This window comes from Haliaeetus albicilla, chromosome 5 (genome assembly GCF_947461875.1).
Source record: "Haliaeetus albicilla chromosome 5, bHalAlb1.1, whole genome shotgun sequence".
Taxonomy (NCBI): domain Eukaryota; kingdom Metazoa; phylum Chordata; class Aves; order Accipitriformes; family Accipitridae; genus Haliaeetus; species Haliaeetus albicilla.
The window spans coordinates 12,943,798-12,954,034 of NC_091487.1; the positions used below are offsets into that span (position 1 = coordinate 12,943,798).

Genomic DNA, 10,237 nt, shown 5'->3' on the forward strand with positions numbered 1-10,237 from the left:
GACGGCTCTTGCCCGGCGGGCAAGGCAGGGCAGGCCCGCGGTGCCCGGCCCTCCCGCAGCCTCCCCATCCCGCCCCGCAGCCCCGACCCGGGGCAGAGGTGGAGGGGGGGGGGGGGGGAGCAGAGCCTCAGCCGCCTGCACAACCGGCCTGCGGGGAGCCGCCCGGCGCGACTAACGCGGCGGCCACGGAGCGACAGACAGGGCGCTGAGGGGAGACAGGCCCCGCGCCCCGATTCTGGGCCCTTCTCCCGGCGGGAGATGGCGGGCCGGGGAGCCCCCCCCCCCCGCTTTCTAGGCCCTTCTCAAGAGCGCAGCGGGCCGCTTCTAGGACGTTCTGAGAGGCGTAGGGCAGCGAATGACGTCACCCGCCGCTTGCGCAAATCCCCCCCCGGACCCCTCCCCTTCGGCGCCGCGCGCGCCCAACCGCCACCCCGGGCGGCCACCGCGCATGCGCCCGCCCGCCACTGACCCTCCCCCCTCTCCGCCCCCCCCCCCCGGCCGAGCCGACGGTTGGACAAATGGGGAGCGCGCGCGCGCTCATTCAGCCGCCGGCTCATGCGCAGAACCCACCCTCGCCCTGACAGCGGAGACCACGGAAAACGCCTGCGCGAGACTCGCGCTCTGACGGACGGCTGTCGCGGAGGGCTACTATTGGCTGCGAGCGGCTCGACCCCACCCCCTCGTGGCGTGGCCGGGGGTCTCCGCCCCCTTCCCCCCCCAGCGCCGAGCCGCCCCCTCCCCCGTGCCTGTCAGTGAAGGTTCCCGATGGTTCTGGAAGGAGGCGGCGCCGGGCCTATATAAGCGAAGCGGGCGGCGGGGAGCGCGCACTAGTGGAGGCACAGTGGTGCGGGTAGAGCGTATCGGCAGCCTCAGTGAGGAGACTAGCAGCCCATCCCCCCTGTAAAGGTGAGCGGCGGAGGCGGCTGTAGCGGTAGCCGGTTTTACACAGGGGATGGCTCTTCTGCGGGAGCGTTTTCCTTTCAAACGCCAGCGGTTGGTGCATGTCTGGGCGCCGTGCTGGTACTGGGGGGGTGGGGGGGGGGGCGAGTACAGGGAACCGCGTGGTGCGGGACGTGCCTTTTTTTTTTTAATCTCCTCTTTAGTTCTTGTTAAACCTGAAGTGGGCTCGGAGGGGTACTGGGTCTCGCAGTCTGGGTATGGTTGAGAGGCAGTGAGGTGCTGATGGCTCTAAAATCAGCATATTGAATGCTTTTTGTTTGTTTGTTTCTGAAGTAAGGAGGTGGAGAGGGGGAAAAACTGGCGGGCAGCTCCTTGGGGGGTGGGGGGGGTTCCGCTGGCAGAGCTGGGGGAGGGTGGCGGGTGGAGGAGGCTGTTTATTGTTCGGGGTGTACCTGTAGGATTAGCTCCCCCTTTGCAGGGCTGCAAGGGGGGCGACCCGACTCCGCTTCGCTGCGGGGGGGGGAGGGGGTGGATGGCCAGCGAGCGAGCCTTACTCTCAATGAATGGGCTTTCGGCCATGAAGGCGTAAAGACGGGGGGTCTGCGGCAGGCGGTTCTGAGGAGAAAAGCGGCTAAGGCAAGCGTGGGGAGGCAGCGGGGGCCGGGGACGGTTCGGGAACGCTCCGTGCTGGCGGCGGGGGCGGGCGGCAGTGCTCCTTGTTGGCCGGGGAGGGGGGGGCGGCAGCGCTCCTTGTTAGCGGCACGGGGCGGGGGGCGGGCGGGCGGGGGCGGTGGCAATGCTCCCTGCTGGGCCGGGCAGGGGGGCCCGGCATTGCTCCCTGCTGGCGGCGTGGAGGGGGCAATGCTCCCTGCTGGCGGCGGGGGGTGCTGCGGGCTGCGCGGGGCTGGGGCGGGCGGGGGGGTGGGGGGGGGGCGGGCGGGGAAGGCTCTGGCAGTTTCTAGAATCTTTGCTGGTTCCGAGCGGAGCCTGCAGGGGGCGCTGCGCGGCGGCGCACGAGGAGGCGGCTCGCGCCCGGCGGCTCCCCTGAACCGCCTCACGGGCGGCGGCCCCGGCTGGGGCGTTTGGAGCCGGGTCCCGTAGCTGGTGGGCTGGCTATTTCTTACCTCGTTAGCGTTGTAGTTAAGGATTACAATATTGTGCTTGGTCTCCATTCCGTAGCCGCTAAAGTGGGGTCGGGGCGGGGGGGGGCGGTTCTTCCTTATTGAGTTGGATCTGTCGTTCCTGAACTTTGATTCGTGCAGAGAATAGCCTAGGCAGCAGGTGGGCAGTGAAGTTCGGGTAATCTATCTGTGTAGGACAGAGTAACGAGTTCGGCTGGGCCATATTGCTACATAAGTTGGAGTTGCGGACAGTGTCTGCAGCTGAAGATAGTAGTTGTGTGAGCAAAATACGTGGTGGACGTGAGAAAAGGAAAGCATAGAGACTTAAGTGTGAGAATCGACTACAGAGTACTGCGACTAACCTCTCAAATGTCGGGCAAAGTTGTTAGTTGCATTTTTCTTTTTGTAATGCATACTTGGTCTGTGACACGGAAGTAAGGGTTGCATTTTAATTTGTAAATTAATGGGGAGGAGAGGAAAAGTTCTGTGTTACTCTAAGTGGTGCAAATCAAAGTGAAGGTAAAGCAAGTCGATGAGTTAAAATCTTGCATCTAGTTTCTGCATTCCTCAATTCTGGAGTTGTTACTGGTAGGAAAATAAGATCGGGGGGGGTGTTCCTATGGGGTGCTGTATTTGAAACCACGTTGTTAAATACCTTTTGCCTTAGAATGCCATTGTCACTGCCTGCGAAAAGATGTGTGCGCAAGCCGTTGAGGACGAGATTTCAACTCTCTCTCTCCTTAACAGATGCCAGAAGCTGTGCAAACTCAAGACCAACCTATGGAGGAGGAGGTGGAGACCTTTGCCTTCCAGGCAGAGATTGCTCAGTTGATGTCTCTGATCATCAACACTTTCTACTCCAATAAGGAAATATTTCTGAGGGAGCTGATTTCCAATTCATCAGATGTAAGTATCTTAATTCTTAGCTTGGATCATGTCAATAAGACAACAGATTTTTGGGAATAGTTAGGGAATTTTAAAGCCTGCCTCTTCTCTTACAGGCTCTGGACAAGATAAGATACGAGAGCTTGACTGACCCAAGCAAGCTGGATTCTGGAAAAGATCTGAAAATTAACCTGATTCCAAACAAGCATGATCGCACTCTGACCATTGTGGATACAGGCATAGGGATGACCAAAGCTGACCTGGTCAACAACCTTGGTACTATTGCCAAGTCTGGTACCAAGGCTTTCATGGAAGCCCTGCAGGCAGGGGCTGATATATCCATGATTGGCCAGTTTGGTGTTGGCTTCTACTCTGCCTACCTGGTTGCAGAAAAAGTGACAGTGATCACCAAGCACAATGATGATGAGCAGTATGCTTGGGAGTCATCAGCTGGAGGATCTTTCACTGTTAGACTTGATAATGGTGAGTATGGAATGTTTCTGCTCAAGTGTGCTTTGTAAAGATTTCTGGCATTAAGATATCTACTCCATGCATTGAGAAAGACAGAAACAACAGATAAAAGGGGTAGTACTAGTCATGTGTCAGAACAAGCTCAGGCACAGCTGTTCTCACCATTCCAGTTTGAGTAACTGTTGATACATGGTAAGGGAATGCCTAAGCAAACGGCATATTATAATGAAGACTAATCTTTTAAAGCTTATACATGGAAATACTTCTGTAGACTCCTACAGCTACTCTGTATACAGAAACTTGGAAGGTAACACATGAACACACTAAGTAGTGAAAGTATCTATAAGTGTACTTGAAAATACATGCTGGGTACAGTAAGTTTGAGGAAGTGTCTGTAAGGCTGCTTCTGGAGACAGAAGCTTATGTTTTCCCAGTGGTGAAGACATAACAGCAGTGCTTTTTTTAAAGAAGGCGCATTTTAGAACTAGTCAAAGTCTAGTCTGCTGCTGCACAAGTAAAACCTGTGAACTCCATTCTAGGTGAACCACTGGGCCGTGGAACAAAAGTCATCCTGCATCTTAAAGAAGATCAAACTGAATACCTGGAAGAACGGCGAATCAAGGAAATAGTGAAAAAGCATTCTCAGTTCATCGGCTATCCTATTACACTCTTTGTACGTACCTTGCTTGAAATACTAAATAATTAAGTATTGCCACCCTAAAACAAGTGAATTTTTGAAATTAAGAAAAGAGTAGTCCATGTGTATTTTGTTAATTAAAATTGTTGTTACGTGGAGGCAGCTCTTAAGAAATGTAATTCTGTTAATTATAACTTTATTTTACAAGACTATTAATTACAAATTCATTTTACAAGACTAAGTAAAAAATGTGTTTACCAAGCTAGTAGTATCACAGTCTCCAAACCATTGAGAAAATCAACTATATCTTGATGCATTGTTAGTGGTAGTTCAGTGTAATGAAACTGGCATAATCTACCACATAAGCAGATGAAAACAAAATACTACTTATCTCGGCACCCAGAATGCAAGTCCTTAGTTGAGTCAAGGAGGAAAGCTTGATGACATGTTCATGTAGTTTCTAGCTTTGTGAGACTACAGGGGATACCTTAGAGCTGTTAGTGATAAAACTAACAGGTTTCTCAATTCAGCTAATGATCTCTCTTGTAGGTGGAGAAGGAACGTGATAAGGAGGTGAGTGATGATGAGGCTGAGGAAAAGGAAGAGGAAAAAGAGGAGAAGGAGGAAAAGACCGAAGATAAACCAGAGATTGAGGATGTTGGTTCTGATGAAGAAGAAGAAAAGAAGGATGGAGATAAGAAGAAGAAAAAGAAGATCAAGGAGAAGTACATTGATCAGGAAGAGCTCAACAAGACCAAGCCAATTTGGACCAGGAATCCAGATGACATAACCAATGAGGAATATGGGGAATTCTACAAGAGTCTGACTAATGACTGGGAAGACCACTTGGCCGTCAAAGTAAGTTTTTGTCTTTCTCCAGGCACAATTACACTTTCTATTAAAGCTGGAAGCTTGCTAAACATGCTGCTGAACTCTGATCCATCGTCCCAGATCATACTGTGATTCAAACCCTTCACTATGCGAGGGTAACCCTTTGTGCTACAATTATTCTGGTTACTGTTAAGGCTGTGTTTATAATCTTAATCAAATCTGCAGTAAATAAAAATAAGTGCAGATGCCTTACCAGTTTGTAGCTTAGTTGTTGCCAAGTCTAATTGAAAAACTTAAAAATAGATCTCAGATAAATGTAAATTGAGTTGCTTGAATTTGTAGCTTATTTTTTAAAACACCTACAGCTAAAGGTGAAGGGTGAGATGTAATTGTACTTTTTCTGTGTCTATAGTGGGAAGTGCTGTAAGAATAGACATGCTTCCTGAAGCTTAGTATATAATATATGGAACCAAAATTGGCCTACTTGCCTGGTAGGGACTGAACAGAACTTGGATGTCTGTCTGGAGAAAGTGCTTGTTCCTGACCAGTGTCTTGCCTACTGAGTTTTTTCTGAAATCTCAGATGGTTACTGTGTGCCTTCTGCATTTGAAGAGTTGTTAAACAGTTACTGAAGTGAGAGCCATGCAAACTGACTGAAATGATCATCTTGCTTTCTCACAGCACTTCTCTGTGGAAGGGCAGTTGGAATTCAGAGCTCTCCTGTTTGTCCCACGGCGTGCACCCTTTGATCTGTTTGAAAACAGGAAGAAGAAGAACAACATCAAGCTGTATGTACGCAGAGTTTTTATCATGGACAACTGTGAGGAACTGATCCCTGAATATCTGAGTGAGTATATTTTTGAGGAAAATTTTTCCCAAGACATAGATAAACTGCTTAGCAATTTTGTAGTTTCCCTTCATATTTAAAGAAATTTGAGGGGGGGAAGACTTGAGTCCTAAACAGCTGATCAGGAAGTACCCGAGCAGCTGAAAGTACTGCTTAGTTCATGTTGTCTAGAATCCAGTAGAAGCCAATTCATCATTTTAAAAGGGCAAAGCTAATTAGGTGGTAACTGGTAATCTTGTTTTTTGAGACCTGCAATACTAATTCTCACTGTCCTCTTCCAGATTTCATGAGAGGTGTGGTAGACTCTGAGGATTTACCTCTGAATATTTCTCGTGAAATGCTGCAGCAAAGCAAGATCCTGAAAGTGATCCGGAAGAACTTGGTGAAGAAGTGCTTAGAACTTTTCACTGAGTTGGCTGAAGACAAGGAGAATTACAAAAAGTTCTATGAGCAGTTCTCCAAGAACATCAAGGTTTGTAGTCTTTCTGCTTAATAATACTCATTGTAGAAGCTACAGATTTTTGTTGTGCCTGAAATACTAGACTACCACAAGTTTAGTATTTGTCTAAAGGAATTTTAAGACTTCAGTAGCTTCCATTTTTTTCTTCTACTTTTGTAGCTTGGTATACATGAAGACTCCCAGAACCGCAAGAAGCTGTCAGAATTACTGAGGTATTACACATCTGCATCTGGCGATGAAATGGTTTCTCTGAAGGACTACTGCACTCGGATGAAGGAAAACCAGAAACACGTCTACTACATTACTGGTGAGTCGGTAACAAATTGTCTAAATGTAGGTACCTACATAGGATTATCTTTTTGGGGTCAGAAAATGGAAAATAATCATGGCAGTTCTCTTGGTAAATATAGAAAGAAAGATAAGGGGCACCACATTGTGCAGGGCATGCTTGTCATACTTGTTATAGTGGTTACAGTTCCTTAATATGGTACTATGTCCATGAGGACATCAGGACTAACTACAGATAAAAGTGCTCCTTGCACAGCTAGCTTCATCAGCATTTTTTTTCCCCTGTAAGCCCCGAAAGTATGTTTCAGTCTCTGAGGTGCCTTTAAGATAGCTTTGTGTTCAGGCTTTAGCTAATAATATCTGGCCAGGAGTATCTGAATTTTTAAGACCTAATGCTCAAACCAGTTTAACTGTTCAGGCATCAGATACTAAGGCTTTTTTCAAAATGCAAATGCTGTTTACAGGGCTTCTCAGTTTACTTCCTTGGCAGGGATGGGAAACATTTCTCCACCTGGTTTCCCAGGAAATACAAATCTGCTTTCAAACCAGTGGAATGTTACAAGCTATGGTGTCGGTTTGAAAGGCTTGAGTCTCTTCAGGCCAGCCTCATCTTTGCAGTACCTTGTCATACCTGTTTTGTGCCCCTTGTTTTTCCCTGGTATGGACATCCAAGTATCACTGGAAATGCTGCATAGGCTCTTCAGAAGACATGTTTGTCTACCATGTTACAGTGCTGAGGCTTAACCCACAACTGGTGTTCTTGATTTTTGCAGGTGAAACAAAAGATCAGGTAGCCAACTCCGCTTTTGTGGAGCGTCTTCGCAAACATGGCCTGGAAGTGATCTACATGATTGAGCCTATTGATGAATACTGTGTGCAGCAGCTGAAGGAATTTGAAGGCAAGACCCTGGTTTCTGTAACAAAAGAGGGTTTGGAGCTTCCGGAGGATGAGGAAGAGAAAAAGAAACAGGAGGAGAAGAAAGCCAAGTTTGAAAACCTTTGCAAAATAATGAAAGATATCCTTGAAAAGAAAGTAGAAAAGGTAATTGGTAGTACTCAGTTTGTATACAAGTTTAATGATCTGAAATGAAGTTGCTGCAGAGAAGGCTCGGGTAATGGTGTGTTACAATTGAGTTTTCTGAAAGAGACAGCAGTCTTTCTGCAGGATACAGCTTTATAGATACAAGGTGGCTATGTTTTTCAGTGAAGCTGAGTGGTTCTGTTGAGTTGGTGTTGCAAATTCTTAAGCTCAATCTCATGAGCCTTGGGTCTTGGTGACATGCAGCAGCATTTCAATGTTGAACCTTGCTTAAATCAGTGGGGATAGTAAATCAAGTATATGTGTTGAAATGTTAAATTGCAAACTTTTGTGTTCATTTTTTTAGGTGGTTGTCTCCAATCGTTTAGTTACTTCTCCATGCTGTATTGTAACAAGTACATACGGCTGGACTGCCAATATGGAGAGGATCATGAAAGCGCAGGCACTAAGAGACAACTCCACAATGGGATACATGGCAGCAAAGAAACATCTGGAGATTAATCCTGATCATTCCATCATTGAAACACTGAGGCAGAAAGCAGAGGCTGATAAGAATGACAAGTCTGTGAAGGATCTTGTCATTTTGCTGTACGAGACAGCACTTCTGTCCTCTGGCTTCAGTTTAGAAGATCCTCAGACACATGCCAACCGCATTTATAGAATGATCAAACTTGGCCTGGGTAAGTTAGCAGTCTGTCCTGTCTCCAGTAAACTCTGGGTGTGGTTATGTGCCCTTGCAGGGTACCGAGTGTCTAGAGATCACCGTGGTGCTTCTTTGTACCTGTGGAAAAGGGGGGATCTTAAATGGGTTGAAGTGTTAAGGAGAATATAGCTCCGAGTTCTGATACCAGCATTGATGATACATGTGTTTTCTGAACAGGCATTGATGAAGATGATACTGCTGCAGAAGAAGCCAGTCCAGCAGTTACTGAGGAGATGCCACCTCTTGAAGGAGATGATGATACATCACGCATGGAGGAGGTGGATTAAAACAGTTTATGGGAACTCATGAATGTTTCCTTGGCTAATATGAATAAGTTATATTTTGTATATTATGAATGTTACCTGCCAAAAAAAAAAATCTTTGACACTTTGTCTGCATTCCCTCTTTATATTTATTTTCAAAGATGTTATACCTTTATTTTTGTTACATTGCTTTTTCAGCTGATGTGAGATACAAATGCCATTGAGGGAATATTTTCTTTAACACTGTACAACCCTAAACAGGCAAGTAAGGAGTAGTTATTTTTGTCTGTATTTAGCTGGTTGCAGGTGGCAGGGTTTTTGACTTATTCTTAATTGCCAGAAATGTGGGAAAGAAGTAACAAAGATGGTATGACATCAGGATGTTCCAAGTTTGTTTAGTGTTATACAGCTCTTCAACTCTAATCTAACATACAGTACCTAGTAACTAGGTATCTAGGAGAGCTGAAATACTTGGGGAAGCTTTAACCCTTTTGCTCCTAACAAGGTCTTGATGTTTAAAGTTGTTTTTTATACTGTTTAAGGATTCTGGATTGCACTCTACCATAGAATAGAATCCACTGTAAATCTCTATTGTGACTTATGCAACTCTGCATGTACAGTTCAAACCTAGAACTGTAAGAATAAAAGTGTTAAGAATGAGTTGTGTCACTGACTTGTCTGTTAACGCTGGGAACAAAACCTGCTGTTCTTGGCATTCAGCTTCTGCTTTGGATCTTGAGTGCTAGATGCTGTCTTAAGTCTAATTAATACTGCATGCTCTGCAATGCCACTACAAACTAGTACCACATAAAAGCAGAAAAGTCAGTTCTCAAAGATCTCAAGACAACTTTAATTTCTGAAAAAGTGATTATTTGCCGCAAGTTAAACCTAACTTGTGTTGATAATCCAGGAATTTTTTTAAAAACTTTGCCAATGGAGCTAGGCTCCTAAAGCTGCAAGCCCAATTAATCATGCCATACTGAGGTGATGAGTTTTCCATGTGAAGTGAGGTAGTCAGCACTACATCATACATACAGACTTATAAGAAATGACTATGTTGCGCTGCATTCTGTATTCCTTGACCTTCCTGTTTGAAGGAGAGTAGTAAAAGGAAATGGGAGTTGTTAATAGCCAGATCCAGTGACTTCCCTTGCCTGCCAAGCACTTAATGCAGGTCAGATACCCTTCACTGACTTCAGACTGATAAGGTTTGGTACTTGTAAGAAGCTGGAGTTTAATGAACTCCTCAGGGGGAGGGGGAGGGACAAGTTCTGACCGTCTTGCCCCTGTTCTCTGACTAGTGTTTAGTTTCCTAGATTTGCATCTGTTCTTCACTGCTTCATAACCAATATTTGGGAAGCAGAGCTCAATGTAAAAAAATTTACATATGATGGTGTGTTTCGGCTTGCTTGTAATCCAGTGAAAGGACAATTGGTTTTGGTTGTAGCGGTAACTTTAAGGTACTGAATCAACTTCAGGCAAGCTAATGCAAAGTAGTTAGTTGCACAAGTTCTGGGTTCCTAAGGATACTATGACTTTATGTCAAAGCAGTACTCTCCTGGGGGTGGGTCAAGTCCCAGTTTATGCTTCACTTGTAGGATAGAGTGGTGGATATGTGAAGGCAGTGCTGTGCTCTGATGAGGTAAGTGGCCTTACAGCAATCACTTCAAACTGACCTTTTGTCTGTCAGTTTGAGACTGATGTGCTCACATTCTTGCAAATCATTCTGAATTCTTTCCAAAATGAAACTAAGTAAGGGATTGGATATGAAAATAAACCTGCTTCAGTACCA

The 10,237-nt window shown here is 46.3% G+C and overlaps 1 protein-coding gene across 1 annotated transcript; it reads left to right on the forward strand.

Annotated features, from left to right (window-relative positions):
• The first annotated feature begins 728 nt into the window (after nt 1–728).
• Nucleotides 729–9,105, forward strand: HSP90AA1 (heat shock protein 90 alpha family class A member 1). Its single transcript, XM_069783448.1, has 11 exons — nt 729–906; nt 2,769–2,927; nt 3,023–3,389; nt 3,917–4,050; nt 4,564–4,872; nt 5,527–5,692; nt 5,974–6,164; nt 6,312–6,459; nt 7,214–7,482; nt 7,826–8,159; nt 8,360–9,105. Exons 2-11 carry the CDS (start codon nt 2,769–2,771, stop codon nt 8,467–8,469), a joined length of 2,187 nt encoding a protein of 728 aa, XP_069639549.1. The 5' UTR covers nt 729–906; the 3' UTR covers nt 8,470–9,105.
• The last annotated feature ends 1,132 nt before the right edge of the window (nt 9,106–10,237 follow it).

Bases quoted from the DNA above. Each gene is read 5' to 3' on its own strand.
- HSP90AA1 (XM_069783448.1), top strand. From the start codon at position 2,769: ATGCCAGAAGCTGTGCAAACTCAAGACCAACCTATGGAGGAGGAGGTG. The intron at 2,928-3,022 runs GTAAGTATCTTA...CTTCTCTTACAG, and splicing joins TGATTTCCAATTCATCAGAT to GCTCTGGACAAGATAAGATA. The intron at 4,051-4,563 runs GTACGTACCTTG...TCTCTCTTGTAG, and splicing joins GCTATCCTATTACACTCTTT to GTGGAGAAGGAACGTGATAA.